This window comes from Pleurodeles waltl, chromosome 12 (assembly GCF_031143425.1).
Source record: "Pleurodeles waltl isolate 20211129_DDA chromosome 12, aPleWal1.hap1.20221129, whole genome shotgun sequence".
Classification (NCBI taxonomy): domain Eukaryota; kingdom Metazoa; phylum Chordata; class Amphibia; order Caudata; family Salamandridae; genus Pleurodeles; species Pleurodeles waltl.
In genome coordinates, this window is record NC_090451.1 from 88,244,901 (window position 1) to 88,271,729 (window position 26,829).

The following is a 26,829-nucleotide window of genomic DNA, read 5'->3' on the forward strand; positions in this document are numbered from 1 at the left end:
ATTTGGGGGTCATTTATAAATTCAGCAAGAGGCATCTCCATCAGAGCGATGGAGTGAAATACATCCTCACTGTTGCGGAGAAACGGGCTGGCTGCCGAAATCTAAAGGGGCCCCTTAGTTGTTTAATTCAGCCCTAATTTCACGATACACCAGTTCTTTTGTTACATGGAAGTCTTTGTGTGCTCAGTAATGATTTGTTTTACATTTTTATTTTTACTACAATTACAAAGACATTATCACCCCCTGGAAGTCAGCTGTTGAGTTGAACATTTTATTTTCCTTTTTTTCTGTCAGTAGTAAGTAGGAGGTGTGTTACGGATGTCCTGTTACTACCAAAGTAGTAGTTAAGTACCACCACTCGTCCGTTAAGATACGGGGTTGTTTTTTTCTGCTTGACATGTTTGTAATGCACTTGACTGTTAAACAGTAAGTAATAAGGTATGTTCCTGGGGGTCTCTTTACTACACAGTGGAGTAACAAAGGAGATAAGCAAATCATGAAAGAACATTTTTACATTATACTTTATAAATATTTGTGCAAGTTTTAACTGTACATCAGGCAGTGGGTAACTCTCACTAAGTAGAATGAAGAGAAGCCTGCGTAGTGACATATATTGTTGGGTGGTTTTTGTAAAAGACTGTGTATGTCAGTGCCTGCAATGCTCTGAAAACCAGAAATAAGAAAGTTGGTAGCTGCACAAACACTTTCTTTTTTCCCACCAAGTAATTGTTGGGTCTGCTTTTGCGTCAGCTCTAGAATCAGGCGTTTGTCGTGTTCAAGTTGGCTCCTGGTGCTGCAAGAATTTGCTAAGCATAACATATATTTTTATTTTCAGAGATGAATACATTGTTTAGAAATAAGAAACATCTACAAACAGTAGAGACCAATAACACATAAACACAACATGCCTGATTTAAAGTTTGGCGGCCAATTACACCATCAAAAACATGACAAGTATCTAGTCTACCTTATTACAAGTACATTAGATCTAGGGCAATTGTAATTAATGTGATTTTGCCACTGCCGCTGCATTTTCTGTGGGATTATCAATTGACCACATAATCCATCACAGATTTTTCCCAAATTCTGTTTTCTATCTCAAACGAATCAAAAGTTACTAAATATACAGCACATGATCCTGCACTGTTGAAGGCCCTTCGGAAAGGTTAATTAGTCATCTTTCAGGGTCTTAATGTTGTGTTTGGATATGTAACTGCTACTAATAAGGTGAGATATGTTACCAGAGAGTGTTGCTGTGTTGACAAAGCAATGAAGTGATATTATCACAAAATGTGCCACATTAGGCTTGTATATTTTGCCTTTTCTTTCCACTCAGTGTAGTCAACTCTGCTGCATAATTTGGTTCTCCCCACTGCATAATTAATTTGGTACTGATTATATCCTTTGGCACTTGTAGTGAGCGCGACGAGATATCTATCACAATTGTGATGCAGAAACTGATCCGTCAAACTTCAAATGCAGCCAAAAGTTTTAAATTCAATACGGAGAAGGCTTACTTGGATAAGGCACCACTCACTGTGCAATATCGAGGTGGGAAAACGATGGCAGTCTAAAGCCTGGAATAGCAACCTAATACAACCAGTTTTTATTAGTGCTCTGGAAATTTCTAATACGTAGGACAAGCAAGCTCTTCCTAAATAAAAACATACAAAAAGAGTGCCTTCATTAATATAATTTCAATCTCATTTATTACTATTATATTTATTAATTTAAGGCATTGCTTTTCCTTTAGGTAGTTAAACAATGTGTCAAGTGTTCTGTGCTATAGAATGGATACGGCCCTTTAAATTCTTGGTTTCAACAGATACATTTTTTTCTACCCAACAATGTCTAGTACAAACAAAACATATGAGTATGGCCTACTCCTTGGTAAGTGATATGTAATACAATACTGGAGAGCTAAATCCAAGATCTGTGCCCTATGTCCTATCATATTTCTGCCTTTAAAAATTAGAAAAGCCCTTTACACATACTTTCTTGGGCAGATCATTGTTATGGAACTTTCATATTTCTGCCTTTAAAAATTAGAAAAGCCCTTTACACATACTTTCTTGGGCAGATCATTGTTATGGAACTTTGAGGTTAGTGGGTGTAATACTGTGTTATAACTATGCACCATCATGACCGAGAACTGCTTACAGCACACATGGCCATACAAAAGACACAGCAGAAAAATACTTGTGCAGAAGTGCCCCTAGGTAGTCAGTAAAGGCCTGATTATGTGTAGCCCACATTATTAAACCTGTGCCCAGACCCATGTATGCACAAGGATCAATATCCTGGTTGCGCGGACTGTATCGTCCCTGGTATTTACTGAGTGTGATAAAGTCTGCACTGCTTGTTAAATTTCTGCAGTTCAAACTTGCTGGACTTTAACAGCAGAAAAAAACAATAATTACCTGGACATAGAGATTTTCATCTTGTAAGAACAACAATCTACTTGTTTTTTTGCAGTGCTGGAGAAAAACTGTGAATCTGTGCCTAATAAATTCCGAACATGTGTCATTTTGTTTGGGTGCAAAACATGCCAAATGCCCCTGGTGTTGATATTGGGTCTTATTTACCCTGAGCAGACAGTGGAGTCTGTTATGTGAGTGAGGCCAGTAGTAAAATGATAACCAAAGAGAGATAGCGCAACAGACTCGTCCTGCATCAGGAAGCCAGATTGCAGGCTTTTTTAATTGAAAATAGTTTTTTGGATTGTGTACTTTTGTATGGTTGGGACAAAGTACTTGGTCTGATGGCCAGATTTTAAACCTGAGCTGAAGAAATGGTTGTGGGTAGAAAAATAAGCTGATCCCATACATTGGGAGGATCTGTGGTTGAGGCATTTTAAGGCTTTTATCAGCATTTTAGAAACTACCTTCGAATGGAACTGGGTCTGACAAAGGGATCATCACAAAGATTTCTCAGAAGAAAATGTTAAGCAGGGGGGAAAAAAGAAACATCCTCATGCAGAAACAAACATGAACAATCCAGAGACTTCAAGTTTTCAAACTGTTGTGCCAAATAGCGTCTGGCCCAAATCTTGGCCTTCTGTGTCCTCTTCACTAGGGGAGAATTCGTCACTGTTGAAGCTGGAGTTATCATAGCCATTTGTTTCAGGTAATCCAGAGTGTTCTGGTGAAGCTGTGGTTATGGCTGGTTCTGGAAATGTCTCCATTCGCTCTCCTTCTGCCATGTGTAAGAGCAGGGTGTCGAGGAGAGGCCTGCTCCGGCAAATGTCAGTGAGCAGTTGACTCCTGTGTCTCAGGTAGGCAACCATCTCGTCTTTCCCTCTAATTTCACTGAGTAGATTCTGAACAGTCTCCTCCGAGCGGCAGAGCTTTTCCTGCAGATCTGCAATTTCTCTGTGAAAACAAAAATGTGAATAAACATTAGCATTACAGAAGTAAAAAACAATATTTTCTCCGGACACCAGCAATTTTGTTTAAAAATGCTGGTCTATAAAATCACTAAAATCCCTATTTATATTTTTTCGAATGTGCAAATTGCACGAAAATTACAAAACCGGTCTTGCATCCACATCCTGCTATGAGTGAGTGAGTAGAACTTTATTGCTCGATTAATAAAAACCATTGCAATATAAAACAAACGTGCAACAAATAATAAAATTAACACTTGACAATAAAACGAGTTAAAAAAGCTAAACAGCTAAAAAACATTTCTAACCAAAATAAATGTTTATGTTGAATCTTTAAGAACTAACCTACAGCAATTTTCCCAAGTCCACCTTGTTCGGTTTCTTACGGAGCAGTTGTAAAATTTTTACCCCCCTACAGTAAAATGAAATTCTCACCCTTGAGCCAGATTATTACTGCCGGTCTACATGAGTGGATGTTATTAGCTATAAAATCATGTTTTAACAATTTTCTTCTTTCCAGACCTAAAGCTGGACAAATGCAAAGGGCATGCAGCAAAGATTCTAAAATATAGCTGCATATTCTGGCCTTTCCAGGAAGGACGATCTTCTTTGGTGTCGAAAAAACCCATATGATATAACAGGAATTGATGTTTCGTGTGAACAGAAAAGTGCTCAACCAAATACCCCTATGGGGACAATGTCGAGTAGGACCCCAAGATTGCCCAGACATGCCGTCTTTTGGCCAGAATGGCTTTGTCTTTGATGAGCGAGAGTGAACGAACAGTAATGTTAACTAATCTGTTAAATTCAGCCTTCCCAATGTTAAATTTCCAGACTTCTTCCATTCCCAGGCTAATAATAACCTGGCTTAGGTAGCTTCCCCATGTTCCTTTCATATTACCAAGTTGCTGTGCCTGCACTTCTTGCCAGCAGGAGTAGAGTATGGAAGAATCCTCTTCCGCATGCAACTTCCATGATGCTTTAAGAAAGGTGCCCTGACACTCGAAATGTTGATTTTTCAAGGCCATCTCCAGTCTAACCTGGGCCGGGGAGTTACATTTAAGGATGTTAAAAACGGTCTTGTATGTTTTAACCTGACTGTTATTCAAAGCACCGATCTCGCGGCCCTTCAATATTTCAGACCCATAAGAGATGGCTGGAAGCAGCTGTGCAGACATGATTTTTAATAAATGGGACCAGTTTGAACAATCCAGCTTCCTTTTGAGCAGGTTAAAGCTATAAGTTAGTGAGTTGGCCTTTGCCTTGATCACCTGTAATTGGCGCTTCCATTTCAGGCGTGGTTTAACATGGACTCCTAGATATTTGTACCACTGCACCATCTCCACTTTTTTCTCTCCCAGGTACCAATTAAATTGTTTATAATTTGCGCCAAGAAACCTTATCAGTTTAGTTTTATCCAGATTTATTTCTAGGCCTTGCTCGGCCATAAAGATGTTAAGTGCTGATAACATTAGTTGCAAACCTTCGGGGGTATGGCTCAACAGGACGATGTCATCTGCATATTGCAAGCACCCAATGCTCTCTGAACCCAATGCTTTGGGAAGACTATTCACTTGTGCTAACATGCCAGCAAGGTCTGCCAGGTATAGATTAAAGAGAATTGGTGCCAGAACACAACCTTGCTTTAGGCCAGATTTTGTAGGTATTCTATTTGTTAATCTCGAACCATCTCCAATTTTAATCTGGACCCAGGTATCAGCGTAGAGATCTATAATGGCCCTCAGTAGGTTGTTGGGGATACCCCATTTAACCAGCTTAGCCCACACCCTTTCCCTGGGGACCTGGTCAAAGGCCGATCTGAGGTCAATAAAACTTGCATAGAAGCCCAGCTTCTTGTGATTGGCTTTTTCCACTATAAGGGAAAGTGCAATTAAATTTAATGACATTCCCATGCCTGCCCTGAAGCCTGTTTGAAACCTTGGGAATAGCTTGTTTTCATCAGCCCAGGCTTGAAGATGCTGCAGCAAACATGAGCCGTATAGCTTGGCTTCTACGTTAGTGAGGGCTATTAGCTTATAATTTGAAGGCAGAGTGGGATTTTCACTTTTATAGATGCTATGTGTTATACTGCCTCTCCAAGATTCTGGCATCCTGTTGATGTGGACGATAGAGTTGAAAAGTGGCAGAAAATATTGTGCCCAATATACTGGGTCGGCTTTGAAGATTGTATTCGGGAGTCCATTTGGTCCAGCTGCCCCTTCGGACTTCAGTTTCTTGATCAGGCCGACTAGTTGTGCTAGCTCCCAAACTTGCTTTTGATCATCCTTTTCGGCGATGTCTAAGATCCTGCCCTCGGCTTGGAGATTTAGTAATTGATTATTACTTGTCGATGGTTCTGACCCCATCACTAAGGGAGGAAGCCTGGCTCCGCCTTTTGACAGCTTGTTTGTTAGCCCATACAGACTACTGACATGGCTCACCCAGCTGCTTGAGTTATCCCACAATTGTGATGTCTGCTTTTCCCCACAGCCAGGTCATTTACTAACCCCCAAAAGACCTGGCTATTTGGCATTCGGCTTGCCCATAATAATTTGGACCATGCATGTTCTTGATAGCTTCTTTTTGCGGACCAACAATCGAAACAATACTTTTTTTGCAATGTCCATAAAATGTGATTTTCCTCGCATTCTCCCCGTTGGATCGGTTTCACCATTTTCCTGGTTTGATGCGCAATTTGTGATTTCTGGTTGCGCAAAGCTTTGTTGAACCAAGGTTGACTAACACGGTCCCTGTTGGATACATAAGACGATCCCTGGAAGGCTGAGTTAGAGGTGGCTGGGAATTTTGGCAACAAGCCTCGACATAGCACGGCCCAGTCTTTGTTCCAATCCACGTTGCAGGTAGGCTCCTTTTGTTGCATATCCGCAAGTGTTTTTCTTTCTCCCAGGGCGCCAGCCATCTGGTACACCTCATCCATCACTGTTGCTATCCCTTTCTCATGCCATTTCAATCTCTTTAGATTAAACAACTCTGGAGGACTTATTAGATCATTCGAGGGTTGAAACAACTTGGGTTTATAAGCGAATTCCAATGTTTGTGGAAAATGATCACTCTCCACTCTGCATTTTATTTGAAAATTCCTTACCAGGGCCCTAGCAGAGGAATTTATAAGGGTGTTATCGATGGTTGAACTTTATTTCCCACTTACAAAGGTAATAGATGCCGGAAAGTCCTTTTTGCTGCTTCCATTTAGAAAGGATAGACCTAGTTTCTCTAGCTGATGTCTGGGGCTGCTCGCACTATGGTTCTTTGTGTTTTCTCCTTTTGGGGGCAATAGATTAAGATTGAAATCGCCACTAATGATGAGTATGGACTCCTGATATTGTCTCAGTATGGTTTTGATGAATTCACCCAGAGTTTCCAATTTCCCCCCCTTATGGGCTTTTTTTGGGTGAATGTACACATTTATGAGGATTAAATCTAGTTGGCTGCACTGTGGTCTACCTAATGTGATCTTAGTTGCCTGGATCCAGTTTGACTCTATATCGATTTAAGTTTTATGGTATATGAGGGTCGTGGAAATCAAGGTCGCAGGCCTCCCTTTGCATGACCGTATTTGCTATTGGACCTTGCTGGAATGTATGAGACGTCGTACCCGGACACTGCAATCAGCTCTGTACTCAAGTATCATGGAGTAGAATATCGTATGCCTGGAAAAAGGATTGCAACTCTTGATCATGTAAAAAGTGTTTGAATACCATGGACGTTCCATGAACAAATGTTGACATATGGACTAACTGCACCCTGGTTCCTGACTTTTTGACTGCTGTCAGGAACATCTTTGCAAAATAGAAGGGAGAGATTCCTTGGAGGCCCAAAATATGTGGCCTATTCCTGTTTCACAACTGATAACTTTCCCCTTGCCAAAGAAGTTGTATCTGCCCCTGTCGCCCCTCTTAACACTGATTTATTACAGTTCCTGGGGCCCGCAGTGGACCTGGGTAGCAAGGACGGGCTATTTGTCGTAGTTCAATGCCCCATGATAAAAATTGTCAGAATATGACGTTAGGTGATGCACATGGTCTACGGTGGACCAAGTGGTGAGTGTGGCCTCTCGATCGCACCCAAGTGGATGGGGTTTAAATTCAACAGAGAGCAGATCCAGCAATGAGATCTGGGATAGGCCTCTTATTTCCCCAATCAATTTAAGAATGTTTCCTCTATTCAGGATGTCAAAATTTCCCTCTGATTTAAAGTGCAGAATGAGAAGTAGTTTATGCGCCTCTGTGTGTGTCACTGCCATTTAAACTTTCGTAAATGCTTCATTGCTCTGGGTCGAGCGCTTATAACCTATGTCCGGTTGATGCTGTGGCAGACAGTTTGGCTGCGTGCTAGGGCTGGATGAACTCCTTTCATTCCATCTTTGGGCCTGTCCCACCTTGTCATATTCCTGATTGATATCCTCTGTTGTTGGATGCTGATGGTCTACAGTGCCATAAGACTCTGTGATTGTTGGGGAATTTACTGCCGTACATATCCTGGGAACCGGGTTTTTATTAATCAGCTTACTGATAGAATATGACACTTTTGCTACATTATGTTTTCCCACCATTGATTGTCCAAAGAGACAGCTTTGTTCCTTGTGTCTTTGGCCCTCTGTTACTAGGGGTACAGAAGGACTTTGAAAATTTGGGCCTGAACTAGGACATTCCTCAACCGTTACGGATAGTTTGGTATCAGATGGAGAAAAGGCATTAGCATTAGTATTACTGACGTTCAGTACGGCTGGCTGCGTATGATGCGCAAATAATTGACATATGCTTTTCTGTTTAACTGATTTTGCTTTTTTCCTTGCTTTCCTTTGCTTCTTCTTTTCCCTTTTTGACCCTAGATGTACTGGGCTTTGTGAGGCACTATGGGAGACATTCACCTCAATTTTTTTTAATAGTACTTAGATTCTTGCAATGACTCCCTGTATGGTGGACCCCTTCATGTGAACTGCTAAGTGAGTTTCCGGGCTCTATTTGTCTCGTGGCCTGTGGGGAAGATGCATTGAAGGGTTCTCTTGACAGATTTTCCATGACAATGTTTTCTTCTTCACATTTTCCTGATTCATCGAGTTCTAAGGAGTCTTTCCCTTGTACTTAGGGCCTGTGCTTTGACTTCCACTAATATATCCTTTAGTATGGGGACGATGATCTGAGGATTATTCCCTGAGATCGCACAACCACACACCACTTGTTGTACATAGTTCTGTTTTTGGGCTCTCTGGATCAAATCATTGAGGGCTTGTATCAATACCCACGATATATTTAGCCATGATGTTGAGTAAGTCGACTTGAATATCTTGCTTATCTACCTGATGCTTTATTGCAGTTCCCATGACGTCCAATGTTTACAGAAGTGAGCCTCACGTGTTGACTGGAACATCTGATTGAGGCTGGGAATTGCAGGTACTATCCTGAAATGGACTAAGGGAAATTATGGTACGCAACATGTCCTCTTAGTGCTTTTGGCTGGATTCATGAGGAGGAATGTTTTTCCCTTGTACCGTACTAGTGTCACCCTCAAGGGAGTCCATTTCAACAAGTTCTATCAGGGGGATGGTCAGAAATACCACCCAAGTCTGGCAAATCCGACTCCTTCCTTGTCTGAGTGCTTGGGGCTTGATCCTCCCAGACGCTAAAATCCAGATCTAGAATTGACCCTGAACAATCTGGTCTGTCAGTTTTGACCTTCGAGCTCTCCTTACTGAAGTCCAACCTCTCAGGCTCTTGCGGAGTGGAAGAATGATCTCCCAGGCGGAGATCTTTCTCAGAATTAAGCCTGGTACCACATCTGTTACCACATCTGCTAGATCTGTCGATACTTTATTTTTGTTCCTGCAAACGTGAATGCCCAGTAGAAAAAAAGTCTGTGATTTTATACTCCACTTTTTTTACTGATGGCATTGAAGATGATTCCAAATTGGGTTCCCTCTGTTCTGTGGGCTGTACCCCTTCAATACCAGGAGTGCTTAAACATACTACTGGTGAGTTTACTGGGGGGCAATACCTTGCTCGTTTTAGGGGGTCTTATCCTCCCACCATCGGGATCAACCCGAAAGCTTGCCACCACGCATCATGCTAGCTTACTTACTGACATATGAAAGGGGCAGAAACCAATGGTGGGATTTGTTCAAGTTGGTCCTTATTTCCCCAAAAGTCAAGGATTCACTACTTGTGTGCTGCTTTGATGTGCTGTTTTGGCACTAGCACTTAATGTGATAAGGTAAATAGATTCTGCAACCGTACTGACAAGGTTTCCTGGCTTGCTTGAAGAGGGCGGAATTCTCAGGGGTTCACTCTAGATACGAGAACGAGCGGGTCTCACTGACGCGTTCACAAGCCTCACCCAGACCTAGCTGGGCCGCTTCTGTGAACCCACAGGGCTCAACACTCAGCAGCGGCTGACTACAGCAGCTGCGCTTGTCCTCCCACCTGTACCAGACGCATATGCTGAGCGAGGGCACGGCCCCTTCTATTATTGATGCTGTTAATGCTCTTGGTTCTGATAATGTCCCTCGCTGCAGTGGAGTCAATTATAAAGGAAATAGAAATATAGGGATATTCCTTATCCGGTGGGCAGTGGTGGCAGCAATATCAGACTAAGATGGAGTGGATGTCTTTGACCCACCGAACAACCTTACGACTCGTCCAACTGTGCGTGTTGCACCTCTGCTCCTGAAGGACAGTTGCATCCAATACTAGTGGGTTATTCTAAATGGTAAAAGTAGTGGGGTTTATAAAACCTACCTCTATGGGGTATTTGTAAGTGCAGTCCCCCCCCCCAAAAGTCTGAAAATACAGGACCAAGATGAGCACGATATCTGCACAAAGAGCCTTATTATGAGTTTGGCGGACAGTCTTGGTTGTCTGCCGAACCTCCAACGGGGAGGTTGTCGCCACAGTGGCTGCCTCCCTGCGGGGCCCATTACAAGTTTCCCGCTAGGTCGGTGGGTGGAAACCAGAGTTTCTGCCTGCCGGTCTCGCAAGAAACACCCTACAACATTGTCGACGGCTCATAATCGAGCCAACAGCAATGCTGTAGGATGCAGGGTGCACCAGCACCCTTGCAATGTTCACTGTCTGCACCTGTTCTCCACCAGCCTTTTCATGACGGTGTTACTGCCATGAAATTGCTGGCAGACAACAAAATCGTAATCCCTGCCCTGGCGGATTAGAACCACCACGACCACCAGGATGACTAATCCTGGCAGTGCGACCGCAGCACAACCGCCGTGGTCATAATGTGGCATTTGGACCACCGCATTTGGCGGCGGTCTGTACGCCACTGCGAGTCTGGCAGTCAAGAGACACCCAGACTCGTAGTGAGGTCCAAAGTGTCTTAAAATCTATAAGTACTGAAGGAACTATTCACATTTTTCTTTTGGTGTGCCTGATAAGCCTTACCATGCACAAGAGCTGACTCTTCGCAAGAAAACTTTGAAAAAGTGATGTAACCGGAAAAATAGAGCATTTTTTTCATTACAGTTTTCCTTCAATTTAGCTAAAAAGCACCACCTATTACAGAAACTTTAAATAACTGAGTATGCAGCATCACATTGCCCATCATTTTTTAAAATATATATAATATATTCACTCAATTATTCCATTCTTCCTCTTTTATTCAGATTTTGAAGGTAACTTTCTTATTTCTACCTCGAATGGGTAGGGTGGAAAAATCTAAAGTAATACTGATCTCAGGTCAGAGACACTCAACATACTCATACAGTAATGCTACAACTTGTAATCGAGATTTAGAGTTGCAAATGATCCCCTGACATCCTATAAGGATTCTCTCTGCCTTGGATGAGTTTCACAAACTTATGCAGTCTTGTCAGGTAGCCACCTGACAGCCCTATACGAAGACGGAGTTAAGGGCTAACCCACCTTCACCTGTAGATCCCATCTGTGTGCTAAAAGGGCCTTTATTAAAGTAAAAATGCAAAATTGTGACAGTGCCCTATACTTAACCTGATGCACTGCATGGGACATGTCCAGCATGCTGACAGTGAATTGAGCCTGTTTGAATGGGCTCTAGAGGTGAGTGAGCCAGTGGAAGTAAAATGACGCACCAGCCAGATGCCTGGGTCTGGCTCAGGTTGAGCTCCTCTTACCTAAAACCAGCCAGGGCTGTGCTGGAGGCATTGCTGCCTACTGCCTACAGCTGCAGATCAAGTAACATAGTAATATGGGTAACCAGTTTGAAATCCACCTGTTCCCAAAAAATAAAATATGTGATATAGGCCCTCATTATGATCTCAGTGGTTTTACCCGCCGAGATCCGCGCTGGCGGTCAATAGAAGACCACCAGCGCGACTACCACCCCCCCCCCCGCCGGACACATAGGGGGTCATTACGACCTCGGCGGTCGGAACCGCCGTGCTGAAGACCGCCAGTGCAGGCGGTTTTCCGCTCTGCGAATTATGACTGCTGGCAGCCCTCTGTCCTTTTTCGGACAGAGAGCCGCCAGCAGCCATCCTGGTGGTCGGCGGGGAAGTGGAGGTTGCTCCACCGCCCCGTCATCAGAACACCGCCCACCGAATCACGTTCCATGATTCGGCTTGGTGGTGTTCTGGTGACGGGGTGCTGGTGGCGGAGCAGCCCCCATGGATCCCGTCCCCTCCCGGAGGATCAACGGACAAGGTAAATTGATCGTCTGTTAGGGGAGGGGGGTGGGGGGATGTTGTGTGTTGTGTGCGTGCATGGGGTGTGCGTGTGAGTATGTAGAGGGGGTGTGTGAGTGCATGTATGCATGCGGGGTGTTGTGTGTTTGAAAATGTGTGCATGTCTGTCTGTTTGTATGTCTGTATGTATGTGTGCGTGTATGTCTGTATGTAGGTGTGTGTGTATGACTGTGTGTGTGTCTGTTGGCATGTTTGTTGGTATGTGTGCGGGTGTGTGTGTTGATGGTGTCTGTATGCATGTAGGGTGGGGGTGTGTTCCATTGTTGGGTGTAGGGGTGTCCTGCCACCTTTTGGGGGGGGGGGGGGCAGTGGGGTGGGGGATGTGGGGGGAGGACTCAGGGGTGGGGGGCGGGCGAGACCCCTATCAGTGCCAGGGAAGGAATTCCCTGGCACTCAGAGCTATGCATTTCTCTGCACGAGCTTGTTATTATTCATGAGTCTTTTGCTCCTCTAGATATCTATATTTCTTTTTCTTTTAATATCTCAAAAACTACTGGGTAGATTGACACCAAACAAAAAAAAGGCTTCTTCCTTGACCAAAAGCTACCTTTCAGCCAACTTTGGTGTAATTCCGTTCAGCAGTCTGGGCTGTAGTCATGTTCAAAAGCTCTATGGGACTTAACATAGTAAACAAATCTTTTTGGACCCCCCCCACCCTTTTCTCTGCCCTCGCTTGACCGATCACACCGAAACTTCCCATGTACAAGATTCTCGGAAACACTTTTTATGGAAAATTTCATGAAGTTTTGTCTAATGGCGCCAAAGATATAGGCAAGTCAAAAACACTTTTTCTATGAAACATGGTCCTAACTACAACTGCCGAGTGGTGGCCGCCACTAGGTAAGAAATATATATATATATATATATATATATATATATACATATATATATATATATATATATATATATATATATATATATATAGTTAGAGAGAGTGTGCGCAATGGAGTGACTGGCATAATATAATGTCATTACTGGAGAAGGAACCAGAATATATATGTAAATATATATGTTGTCATTTTGACATTGGTATAACAGAAACACATTGTGCAATTCGATGTTTTATTGTTATCTGTAAAGCAGCATATAGAGAAGGAGCAAATACACCTAATTTTGAGTCAAAACTAAGAAAAAAGAAGGTAAAATAGGTAAACATACCTGTTCGAAACTGTGTTATGCATTAAACCTTGTTGGATAAATATAGTGAAGTATTTACATGTAGGACTAGTAGGAGTTGAAAGTGTAGTTGTTAAGTTAAAGTGATAAAGAGTAGCTGGAGTTAGCGTTTACAAATAGGTTCACAAACTACACATTAGAGGTAACACACAGGCAGCGATAGCCCATGTCTGTTTCCATTCTTGCAGGAGACCTCGTAGAGCAGTGGTTCCCAACCTGTGGTTTGGGGACCCATGGGAGTCCGCTAAGCCTCCTCAGGGGGTCCGCGACTGCTTAGAAATTAAATATTATTAACAGAATAGGTCCCCAGCTTTCAGTAATGACTCAGTAGGGGGGTCCCCAGATTCCAATAATGATTCAGTGGGGGTCCCCAGGTTCCAGTAATGATAAAGTGGGGGTCCAGGGAAGTCATAAGGTTAGGAACCACTGTCGTAGAGGGCCTGCATGCTTTATCTAATTTGTGTGTGTGCGTTACGAATATATGCACTACCAACGGTCTGTGTTTTTCGTGGTATTGTAGTTTTAACTGCTGCGGCAAAAGGGTGTCCGTGTCATAAACAAAAGCGTGTTGTGTATCTGAAACAGAGAGAAGCAACAGTATTTGTCGGTCAGATTGAGGATTTACGTTGATTCCTGATTGTCCTGTAGGCAGTCATTTATTTGCTGGTAGTGCCAAGTTTTCATCTTTAGCAAACCCTGGTGCAGTGCTTAATTTGTGCTTGTTGTTTCCAGTGCTGAGCACCAGCACTTATTTTTGAGGGCCGGACCTTATTCTTCTGCCCCAAGCATTTGCTGCGAGGAAAAGGCACATATGGGAAAGACAGAGGAAGAGAAAAACGAAAAAGCATCGCAATGGTAGAAAGCAGAAAGCTGCAAGAGTAAGTTGAAGGGGCAGGGAGTGGCTTTTAATATATTGAAGAGTCTCGAGATGGCTTCAGGATCACATTGCCTCATTATTCCGTGCTCCCATATTTAATTGCAGCAGCCGCATGTTTAAGAGGAGGGCTTTGAGCACCGGCACATTTTTATTTACAAATTAAGCACTGCCCTGGTGCATTACCTTTTGAGGCCAGACGACCTTGGTAATTTTGGTGATTTCTTCGCAATCTTTTGATAATTGTATGATAGAAGAGTGAATTTTTCATGATAAAAAGTGTAGCTGCTTACAGTATTTTTGTTGATCCTTGCGGACCCTGCACCAAAAGCTTTATAAACTAGTGTTAGGGGAAGCTGTTTGCCATTATCGTAAGGAGGCCTGTTTATTTGTGAGTGGTTGTTGCATATATTCAGCACGAATAATCTTGACCCACTTCTCAGTTTCTTGCCTCTAATTGGTGCAAAGGGCAATAATTTGAATTTGGTGCAGAGGCTATCGTCCAAAACTTGACATGCCCTTGTGGTTTCCCTGCTCTCTTCAGGGGTACATGACAGCTGGCTGCACCAACGACCACCTTAGACCAATGTTCCTGATCGACATTGGGCTGTTGGTCAAAGTAGTGCCGACTATCGCTCCTATTTGGGGTGGACATTCTGACATAATCTTTACCTGATTGGAACAGTTAGGTAAAGTCTAGCAGTTCCAAACAAGAAAAATAAGCATTTGCAATGCAATAGGTCTTGCATATTTTGAACAATTGTCATTTTTTGACAACAGCACCCAAATAAAGTTAGCTTTAAAAAATAAAACTTTGCAATTTTGTTTGTCCTGCTGGGCACGTTTTTGCCAGTCACAATGCTGCTGTTTGCGGCAGTCGCGGCTTGCACAGGTTACAGGGGGCTTAGCAGCTCGCTGGGGGAGGGCTGGCCAAACACACATGCGCACTGAGGGGAGTGCACAGTGCACTCACGTCAGTGGTCGTCATCACTAATGCCCCACCCCTTTAACAACGAAAGGATAATAAACATAGTTTATTATCCTTTCGTTGTTAAAGGATTTGCAGTGGTTGCTGCTGGCGGGGGCCATGCTGGTTTGCGGAGCACTGGAAGTTAGAACAAATTAGTACCTCGATCACATCGGAAGCAGTGGATGGGCACTAATTAAGTTAAAATCAATTAGTGCTTGATCCCTGCTCCACACAGAGGAACGGAGATATGCCTTGACAACTTACGTGGCTTTAAAGAAGAGCGCCACGCAAACCAACAAATGGTGAGCGACACGCGGGCTCCAAGCCCTTTACTGAACACAACAGAGTCCGAGACGCATGCGCCAACGCATGGACTCGCAGGCTCGACCCTAAAAACGACATGACCTTGCATGCTGAGTGAAAACAACGTTCGGAAGCCAGCCATACCTGGGATGGTATCTGTTATTAAGCTGAAGCCTGGATCTGGGCCAACATTGGTGAAATATGCTGACTTCGTTCCTGTGCCGACACAGGGGCACATTCAGCAGCAAGGCATTTAGGGCCTCATTTCAAGTTTGGTGAACTGGGAAGCCCATCTGCCAAACTCCCAACAGGGTGGTCGGCGCCTTCGTGGCGACCACACCGCCAGCGTTATTAAGAGTTTCCGCTAGGTTGGCACGCAGAAACCTCAGTTTCCCCCCTCCGGCCTAGTGGGAAACAGGCTACAACATTGTCTCCGGCTCGTAATAGTGCTGGCGGCAATGCTGTAGCCCTCAGGGTGCACCAGCACCCACTCAATGTTCACTGCAAAGCTGACAGTGAACATTGCGACGTTGCTCGTTAGTGGGGCTCCTGAACTGTCCATGCCAAGTACATGGGCAGTGCAGGGGCCCCCCTGCACCTATTCGCTGCCAGCCCTTTCATGCTTGTGCTACTGCCATGAAAAGGCTAGTGGAGAACAAGGTCGTAATCCGCAGGGCAGCGCTGCATGATTACGATCTCTGCCACCGCCAGGCTGCTGGGATCATGGATCCTGACGGTGCTGGCGGTCTGACTGCCAGGGTTTTAATGTGGCGGTCGGACTGCCGCAACCCGAAATGAGGCCCTTAGAGTACTTTGTATTTAGCGTAGTCAGTGCAGGGAATGTGGTATGTCTTCTTAGTTTCAGTTCTATCTAAGCCCAACACAAACATCACTCTTAAAGAGTCATCAGCACTCTTTTTCGAATATTCTCCTTGTAGGAAGTTATCTGAAGCCTAACTGCTCGACTTCATCAATGCTATCTCACCATTATTATACAACAAAATCTGGTGTGTACGCATAGATCTTTGTAGAACTGGCTTTAACCCCTTGCGTGTCGTGGACGAGCTGGTCTCTTCCTCAGCTACAGGGCTCCTGTGCTGAGGACAAGACCAGCTTGTCCTCCACCAGGACCACGGGGGAGTGCTAGAGCTCCCTATTCAGTCACCCACCCACACCCCACGGTCAGGGATGGCAGGGGAAGTGCTTCCCCTGCCACCACCCCCGGCGATCTGATGACATTGGCACCCTCACAGCACACCTACGTCATCCGATGCTGGTGGGGACACACTGGAAGCATTTGCTTCCAGCGCGTTTTGGAGAAAGGACACCATTTTGGTAAGACACAGGGGGAAAGGAAAGAGTTTTTCCTTTCCCCCTGTGCCTGTTTTGAATGTATTCCTGCTCCACGATCATGGGCAAGGCCCACGAACATGGACCAGGAACCCACCCACTAGACACCAGGGATGTTTTTCTTGCTTATTTAGGGGAGCGACCCCTAAGGCAAGGGTCGCTCCCCTGGGGGCAATATTTGATCAGAGCTTCAGCCCCCTCTGGGGCTAGATCGGGCCTTTTTCGGCTCACCTCTCCTAATCACGGTAGGGAATCGAAACCCACTAGGCACCAGGGATTTGTGTTATTTATATTTTAGGGCAGCGGTTGGCATTTTGTTGTGTCCATATCGCGTTTTGTACCCTTCCCTGTCGTGGGCACTAGGCCTACCCACACACATGAGGTGCCATTTTTATCGGGAGACTCCCGGGAATGCTGGATGGAAGGAAGTTTGTGGCTCCCCTCAGATTCTAGAACTTACCATCTCCGAAATATGAGGGAAAAGTTTTTTTTTTGCCAAATTTTGAGGTTTGCAAAGGATTCTGGGTAACAGAACCTGGTGAGAGCCCCACAAGTCAACCCATTCTGGATTTCCCTAGGTATCTAGTTTTAAAAAATGTACAGGGTTGCTAGGCTTCCCTAGGTGCCGGCTGAGGTAGAGGCTAAAATCCACAGCTAGGCACTTTGCAAAAACGTCAGTTTTCTTTTGTAAAATGTGATGTCCACATTCTGTTTTGGGGCATTTCCTGTTGCGGGCACTAGGCCTACCCACACAAGTGAGGTACCATTTTTTATCAGGAGACTTGGGGTAATGCTGGTTGGAAGGAAGTTTGTGGCTCCCCTCAGATTCCAGAATTTTCCATCACCGAAATGTGAGGCAAAAGTGGGGTTTTTTTGCCACATTTTGAGATTTGCAAACGAGTCTGGGTGCCAGAACCTGATGAGAGCCCCACACGTCCTCACATCCTGGATTCCCCTAGGTGTCTAGTTTTGAAAAATGTCTGGGGTTGGTAGGTTTCCCTAAGTGCCGGTTGAGCTACAAGCCAAAATCCACAGCTAGCCACTTTGCAAAAAACAGGTCAGTTTTCATTAGAAAAATGTGATGTGTCCGTGTTGTGTTTTGGGGCGTTTCCTGTTGCGGGCACTAGGCCTACCTACACAAGTGAGGTGACATTTTTATTAGGAGACTTGGGGGAATGCTGGGTGGAAGGAAGTTTGTGGCTCCCCTCAGATTTAAAAAACTTCCCATCACTGAAATGTGAGGAAAAAGTGTTTTTTGCCACATTTTGAGGTTTGCTAAGGCTTCTGGGTAACAGAACCTGGTGAGAGCCCCACAAGGCACCCTATTCTGGATTCCTCTAGGTGTCTAGTTTTCAAAAATGTATAGTTTTGCTAGGTTTCCCTAAATGCTAGCTGAGCTAGAGGCCAAAATCCACCGCTAGGCACTTTGCAAAAAACATGTCCCTTTTCTTTGGGAAAATGTGATGTGTCCACGTTGTGTTTTGGGGCATTTCCTGTTGCGGGTACTAGGCTTACGCACACATGTGAGGTACCATTTTTATTGGGAGACTTGGGGGAATGTTGTGTGGAAGGAAGTTTGTGGCTCCCCTCAGATTTCAGAATTTTCCATCACCGAAATGTGAGGAAAAAGTGTTTTTTGGACAACTTTTGAGGTTTGCAAAGGATTCTGGGTAACAGAACCTGGTGAGAGCCCCACAAGTCACCCCATCCTGGATTCCCGTAGGTGTCTAGTTTTAAAAAATGCACAGGTTTGCAAGGTTTCTCTAGATGCCGGCTGAGCTAGAGCCCAAAATCCACAGCTAGGCACTTTCCAAAAAACACGCCAGATTTCAGTGTAAAAATGTGATGTGGCCATATTGCGTTTTGGGGCGTTTCCTGTCGCGGCACTAGGCCTACCCACACAAGTGAGGTACCATTTTCATTGGGAGACTTGGCAGAACACAGAATAGAAGAACAAGTGTTATTGCCCCTTGTATTTCTCTACATTTTTTCCTTCCAAATGTAAGACAGTGTGGAAGAAAGAAGTCTATTTGAGAAATGCCGGTAATTCACATGCTAGTATGGGGACCCCTGAATTAAGAGATGTGCAAATAACCACTGCTTCTGAACACCTTATCCTGTGCCCATTTTGGAAATACAAAGGTTTCCTCGATACCTATTTTTCACTCTTTATATTTTACCAATTGAATTGCTGTATACCCGGTAAACAATGAAAACCCATTGTAAGGTGCAGCTCATTTATTGTCTCTGGGTACCTAGGGTTCTTGATGAACCTACAAGCCCTACATGTCCCCGCAACCAGAAGAATCCAGCAGACGTAACGGTATATTGCTTTAAAAAATCTGCCATAGGTGAAAAAGTTACAGAAGAAAACGTGGATAGAAATGGCTGTTTTTTTCAACTCAGTTTCAATATTTCTTATTTCAGCTGTTACTTTCTTTAGGAAAACCTTGAAGGATTTACACAAATGACCCCTTGCCGAATTCAGAATTTTGTCTACTTTTCAGTAATGTTTAGCTTTCCAGGATCCACCATTAGTTTCACACCCACCCATTTCTGTCACTAACTGGAAGAAGGCTGAAAACACAAAAAATTGTAAAAATGGGGTATGTCCCAGTAAAATGCCAAAATTGTGTTGAAAAAATGTGGTTGTCTGATTCAAGTCTGCCTGTTCTGAAAGCCGGGAAGATGGCAATTTTAGCACTGCAAGCCCTTTGTTGATGCCATTTGCAGGGAAAAAACACATGCCTTCTTCTGCAGCACTTTTTTCCCCCCAAAACAGATTTTAGCTGTATTTTGACTAATTTCTTGGTCTCCTCCAGGGGAACCCACAAACTCTGGGTACCTGTAGAATCCCTAGGATATTGGGAAAAAAAGGATGCAAATGTGGTGTAGATAGCTTATGTAGACAAAAAATAGTTATGAGGGACTAAATGTGAACTTCCCCAAATAGCCAAAAAAGGCTTGGCACAGGAAGGGTTCAAGGCCTGGCAGCGAAGGGGTTAAAACCTTATATTATTTTAACATGCAGCCTGCAAGCGACGATTTAGCAAGTCAGAACAGATTTACTATCAACTTTGTCCTTGTTGCAATTTTCTTTGTGGCAGAGTTTTTTTTAAATGAATGTGTACGTTGCATGTCAGATTTGTGGCTGATTCAAGTCTGCGGTGTACATTATTATTACAGGCTAAGTGTTAGAATGGGTGTTGTGGAAACTTTGAAATGTGGAGTTTCCTGCTATTGACCAAGTTGATATGGATGAGGTTGCACATATACATTTGGGCATTTTGATACCAGCCTAAAGCATTTGTCTTGTAGTAAGGGGTGTGTAACTCGTAATGATAGTCATTTATCAAGTTGTAGGCACCACAGTGCTTTGAAAGTGATGTTTTCATTGAGATGTTCCAAACCAACCTATTTGAGTTGTGGGTATGGTGGAGTCTGGAGACAGTGTAAAGGAATTGCTCCTTACAGTATTTCATTAAGGGTGTAGAAGATTGAGAGAACTTCATTACAGTCTCCTAATAAAGGTGTTGTCTGTGCTGGTGGTGTCTTAGGTGCACAGTATTGATGTGACTGTGCAAATCACTTGACGCAAAGCTATGTAGATTGGGTTAGCTGTGGATAGTTGCAGAGATCCATTCTTCCGTGTGCTATGCCCGCGCACTGGCTGCCTTCAAACTGGACAGCATCTCCAAATATGAATGTGGACTTCCTTGATCTAACAAACGTATGCTAGGACATCCTTTAACTGAGACTGGTGAAACACCTATTAGAAGGGTTTGAGTGATTAGCTTTATCTGATTTCTCACATTCTTATCCATTGCCCTGGAGTCTCAACACCCATCATCGCCTGGAATGCCTCTTGAAACCTAGTGATCCCAGCATACGCAGTATGGGCTGGTGTTGCCTGTATTTCTTGAGGATGATGCAGAAATTCTTAAGCAAGACTGGTGGTGTATCATTATTTCACTGCAACATAATGATTTGCCGCAGGAATAGAATATGAACCTGGCAGAGGTTTTTTTTTTTTAGAATTTGCCCCTTGAGTCTTAAACATAAGATTGTATAAATGTCAGGTGAAATTGCTCTAGCAGATAGATTTATTGAGCTCCTACTATAATGCTTTCACAAACATTCAGATAAGAATGATATTATGTATTATTATGGTAAAACGTAGAAAGTGAATGGTATGAATAGTGTTGACATAATTTTCTGAGGAAATGAAACGTGTATCTATGCTCTAACTCTCGAAAAGTATGCGCTTTTTTGACAAAAATAAAGGCTAGGTGTGCTATCGAGTGTGCAGCAATCTGATTATTTTTTTATTATAGTTTGTGCCACAGGGGCTGTTAGACTTCAAAGATTTTTGCTCTCCCCCCCAAAGAGTCCCGCCCACACTCCAGTCATGGATAGTTTCTTTTACTCCCAATGGCTTCTATCTGACCATTCTCTCATTTTCCAACTGCTTTCATGCAGTTTTGAGTTTCTGAAATGTTCCAAATTGGCGCATTTCTTCTCAGTTCTACATTGAACTTAAAATAAAGGCAATCAGTTAATCTTGATAGGTATTTTGAAGGTAAATTTAAATTTTTAGAAATGGAAAACAGTTGGTTAACCTGGCCATTAACAGGTGTCTTGAGTTGACATGCAATTAAATGTTCAACCTATTTTTCTGAAAGCTTCTTCGGTCAGTTTACCGCATAAAGATGAATGATCCACAACTTTCTCAGACTGTAGGCCGTTGAAACAGAGGTTTTGCTCAAAAGCAGATACACTTTCCATTGGAAAATGGCATGTTGGTCTCCTTGTATGGGGGGCCCTTCAGCTCCATCCCTCAATTTGAAGAGTAGGGTTAAAATGAATCTCAATCTATTGTTAAATATATTTTCTTGTTTAACTTGCTGCATTCCCTGAGTAGTAGCCATGGATGTTTTTGAGTCTTGGCGCATGGAGCCATTTGTATCTTTGGTGGACAACCTAGCTAAACGTCAACAGCTGCAAAACTTTGACATCTCAATAGCTAAAAGAGTGTTAAAGTCTTATCATGTCTGTGAAGTCACCTGGAGATTGTACTGGTTTCCACTTAGCAACAGATCCTACTGAAGGGTTTATTTTTGGGCCACAAATCCCTGTATATGGGATTCAGTTGCCTTGTTTTTAGGGCACTGTTTTGCAACCAGCGACCCCAAGACCTTCCCTCTTGGAGCCGCTACTCCTTTTGCACATGTCTCGTATTAGACACTCAAGCTACAGAAGTATTCACTCATTTTTGTTGGCTCCAACAAAGATTGCCACTCCATTCATCCATAGTGTATACCATTTGTCATTCAGCAAAGTATTGAAAACATTCCTGTTTGGTTCATTAAAAATCATATTATTCCCACTCACGCAGTATGAATAACTTTTTTCCTTCTGGTGTCTTCTGAGGTATTTTTATGGTACAGATAGGAAGTCAAATATGCAGTTGCACACATAGGCCCATCTTTATACTTTCTAGCGCCGCATTTGCATCATTTTTTTACGCAAAAGCGGCGCAAACGTGCAAAATACAATTGTGTATTATTTCTTTCTGGAAAATAGTGTATGTGATCTCTGCCCTTTCCCTTCATACTACTTCTGTATTTTGCTGCAGTAGCTTTGCATGTGATTTCTGAGTTGGAAAGTACCTGCAGATGTTCACGAATATTCATGGACCACAGAATTTGCAGGTATCTACCTTAAGGCCGCAAGTCCATCCTTTTATGGAATGGTTATATTTGCCATGAATTTACAAATGCATAAAAACATCCATGTGGGGTAAGGCAGGGGTGCGTATTAACCCCTACCCTATTCTCCCTATATGTTAATGATATAGTGGAGACTCTTTTGCAGGAAAATAGATTTGCACCAAATTTGGATGGGTAAAGGGTGCCTGCTGTATTAATTGCTGATGGTACCCTCCTAATTTCACATCCCCCTTGGTATTGAAGCAACTTCTGGTAAATGTTAGTACTTTTTGTTCTACCAAGGGCCTGGAGATAAATATTTCGAAAACGAAGTTTATGGCAGTTAGACTTCATAAATCATTTAAGCAAACTTTGTCCCTGGGTAATGAAAGCCTGGAGCACATTTTCAAATTTTAGTAAAATGCTCAACAGCAGGCTATCATTGTCTCTCCATATACAGAAGAGAAGGGTTGTGGCCCAGTATCAAGCCTCAGCGACCTATATGAAATTTGCTGGAGTAAAGTCCCTATTATATGGGGTGAGGATCTGGACCACAGAGGAGCTTCGGCCATATCGGAGTGCACTAAAGGAACTAGTAACCTTTGATGGCCACTGTACCGTTCCCTGGTTCAAGTATGTCCAATCTTGGTTTGAAAAGCTCGGCCTAGGTTGCTTTTAGACAGATCCCAAATGATTGGTGGCATCCTCAAAAGCTCAGCTAAAAACTCGTTACTGGGAGCATACGCTTACCAGTCTCCATTGTAACCCTTCCCTTGGCAGACTCGCAAACCACTTCATTTTTAGACATCCCTTTGCAGTAATTAGCAAAAACTCTATATTTAAAATTCCGTTATGACACACTTGAAATTGGGAAATGTATAACATCTTGGAAAGCTAGGACGAATGATGCTCCCTCGCTTGTCTGTACTTTGTGCCCCCTGCTAGCCATTGAAAGCCTACCTCATGTGCTAGTCTTCTGCCCAGTTTATAAGAAGCCCAGACAGAAATGGATACGCCCACTGTGTAAATCCTTTGGTATTCAGAGGCACATGGAGGCTCTGCGGTTAATGAAGGTTGATACATCTACTCATGCGGTTTTTATTATAAGTAACTATCTCTTTGCAGTGTGGCCAATCAGGAAAGTGCATGGGTTAAGATTTTAGGCTAGTCCATCGTGCTCAGATCAGAGACGTCCCTCAATTGAAGAATACGACTGTCTTAAGATATCTAACTGCCCTTTGGATGACACTCATCATGAAGGATGAAAGAGTGTCATCCTAGGTAAAAGGTATCAGTCTACATAATGTATTAGTAGATGATGGAACAGATGGAAATGAGAAGTCCCTTATATATGGTTCTACTGTATCCCAAAGAGAATTACTTTTACGGTTAGTCACCAGTTAAATGTATAATTGTTTTTTTTTTTTTATGTATACTGTGATTTTAGGTGTTTTAATGGAGTAATGTAAATAGAGATTCAAGATTGATCGAAAATTAAATATCTGTATATTTTATTGATAATTACAATTTATGGATTATTTTTTCCGAAATAAACTTTATACTAACCTAACCATACGGTGGATTTCCCATCTTATTAAGAATAATGTAACAAAGTGAAGTTTCTCTAATTCTACCTGTGTATTAGAATATGGAATTTATTCAGCTTTTTGTGCACCTTTTTCATTTCGTAGGTGCACCAAACATTTTGAGAACTGAGGCCCATAACAGGACACTCATTCGTACATACTTTTAGGTGAAACATAAAGCAATCTTTATTTTTGAACTGATTTTGTGTACAGTGCTTCAAAACTATTGGCTGCATCCAGAAAATGTATTTTGACGTAAACATATTCATTCGGAACAGAGCACAATAATTCTTAGCAGAACCTTAGTTTATGTAGGCCAGTTAAAAACACTTTTTGTAGTTCTGTTCCCACGAGTGTCACAAGGTGTACAATAGTGAATCTGTGCCATGAAGAGAAGTCTAAATGTACCCTTAAGATTACTCAAAAGCAGAAACTGACAAAGTTGATTACAGATAGCACAAACGATTACTCATGGCTTATTCTTCTAAACTTAGTAGTAAGTCACACCTGCCCAATGACATGTCTTCATGAGCTAGGACCAAGTTGAGAAGCTTGAGCATGTTTTTCAAAGACCTGTAACGATACATGAGAATAACTGAACACCTACCCTAAAAGGGGTAAATGGCAAAACAAATATTGGCCTTATTTAGATTTTGGCTGAGTGGGACATGCACCAGAAAGTGCTGGATATCCGTTCCACCATATTTAAAGTGCTATTGATAATCATGCACTCTTGGTACGGTGTATGGGACATCCAACTTTTTGGGGATGTACCATATGGCATTACTACGAGGCAATGTGGATGCTGGAAGCAGAAGATGGCCCCAGACAAATCCATTCCGCTTGACCTGCTGTCTGTTCTATGGGGGTGCTCTTGGGACATATGGGGGGCACAGCACCTTCCAAACCAGACATTAAATGGGTCACAAACATGGCACTAAATATGCTAATGGTTACTGCATTGTGTCTATATTAGTTGCCTTGGTATATTTTTAAGTTGGTGGGGTGTTTACATACCATTTTTTATAATATTGTTTATGGTGCATTTAATTTGCATAAGCTAACAATACTTTATATAGCATAGTATTAAATATGGTCTCTTGTGTTTCCCTTTTTTACTGTGATAAGTATCTTTAAAACTGTTTCTTTCTACAGGTGTACATCCACAATTTGCCTGAAAAAATTCTCAACCTGTTATAACCCTTAACATCCTGCATGAAAAATTGTCCTTCCATCACTTTTTTTTTTTAAATCGCCCTCTGCTTCTTTCTATCCTCTGTCTCCCTCTTCTGTATACAAGTCACTCTACAAATCTCATGCCTATCTGCCTTAAAGCTCTTAGGAAACCATGACAATATCTATTCATTCCAGCAATAAATTGTCTCTCACCTAGCCCCCCTCTAATCATCACATCTATGTCAACCATTACCACAGAATGCACGGAATGAGCATGCAAAACTAACCTCATTAACCAGTTGACTGACCACTACTCACTGCAAAGCGCTTTTACGCCTCATCAGGGGTAGTAAGCGCCATACAAATACAATTCATATATCCGCCCAAATTTAAATGAGGCCCTGTTTTTCTATCACAACTCTTCACTCATTCATGTCTTCCACTTTCCCAATTGTTTGGAGGTCTAGCCTCATGCTCATTCACAGTCTGATGAAAGAGGCCTGAATGTGATATGATGGTGCAGTATCAAATACATGAGTACACTTAAGAAAACAATTGGGAAAGTGAAAGAGGTCCTTCACCTGATGGAGCCCGTGCCCATGTGTTCACCCCTCTCGTTCACTCACAGCCCAATACCTGTCTTTGTCTTCTGCAATCTCCCGGACAGCCATGTGGAAGAGTTCATCCTTCCTGATCAAGCTCTCTGCTTGCTCCTTCACCGTCTCTTCGGCGACTGCCAGGCGCTTTTCAAGCTCGGCTGCACGCTGGTGGACTGCCACCAGATGGGCATTGGCCTCCTTGATCTGCACTGGTGACGGCAAAGCCATGTGCCAAGCGCCCTTCAGCTTCTCTGCACATAAGTGTCCACATACAGGAGAGTGCCAATGCAGGCACCAGGATAATCCCAACAGAAACTCCAGAGAACAGGGCAACATCCGCTACTTGGTCAGATTACTTTTAAAGGACATCAGGAACCATGGAGGGAGGTTAGGGTATCACCTTGCTGACCTCCAATAGAGTTTTGATGGCCAATGGGCACGAACTAAGGGAACACCTCCAACCTCAATTGCCGAAAGTGATGTAAAATGAGAAGCTATAATGCGCAGTTTCACCTTTTTGGATGATCCGGCTGCTTGTAGGCTGCATTGTAGGTCTGAAGGTGACCGAAGCAGGGGCACAGCCCGCCGCCAACAGAACGCCAAGTTTTGACACCCACCCCACCGCAGGATTACTTCGGCACTGCTCTCACCGCCTATAATTTCTTGGTGCGCCCGATGGTACTCCGCAGACCAGTTTCATCCTCGCGCATGACTCCGGCGATAGGGATAGTCCACTGAAATTGCGGCATGGTTACATTTTTCCTTCAAGACTGAGGGATATGTTTTCCATCCTCCAAGAACAGCTGAACCGCTCCGTCTGAAAAACGAAAGCCATAATGTTATGCCTGCCCACAGTTGATCCAGGAGTCGTCGACTGTAGAACGCTGATTAACAAAATGTTAATTATTCATAAATTGCCCCCAGTGTAATTCCATTCCTGCGGCCCCCGGGGAAGTGGTTTCCTCCCTTCAGTGGAGACTAAGCATCCTTCCCTGGTAGTGGCGCAAATAAAA

At 43.2% G+C, this 26,829-nt stretch overlaps 1 protein-coding gene across 1 annotated transcript; it reads right to left on the reverse strand.

Annotated features, from left to right (window-relative positions):
- Nucleotides 1–218: 218 nt before the first annotated feature.
- On the reverse strand, nucleotides 219–26,829 carry LOC138267930 (vimentin-type intermediate filament-associated coiled-coil protein-like). Its single transcript, XM_069217204.1, has 2 exons — nucleotides 25,854–26,829; nucleotides 219–3,371 (listed from the first exon to the last, which is right to left on the reverse strand). The coding sequence occupies exons 1-2, from the start codon at nucleotides 26,150–26,152 to the stop codon at nucleotides 3,014–3,016; spliced, it is 657 nt and encodes a 218-aa protein (XP_069073305.1). The 5' UTR covers nucleotides 26,153–26,829; the 3' UTR covers nucleotides 219–3,013.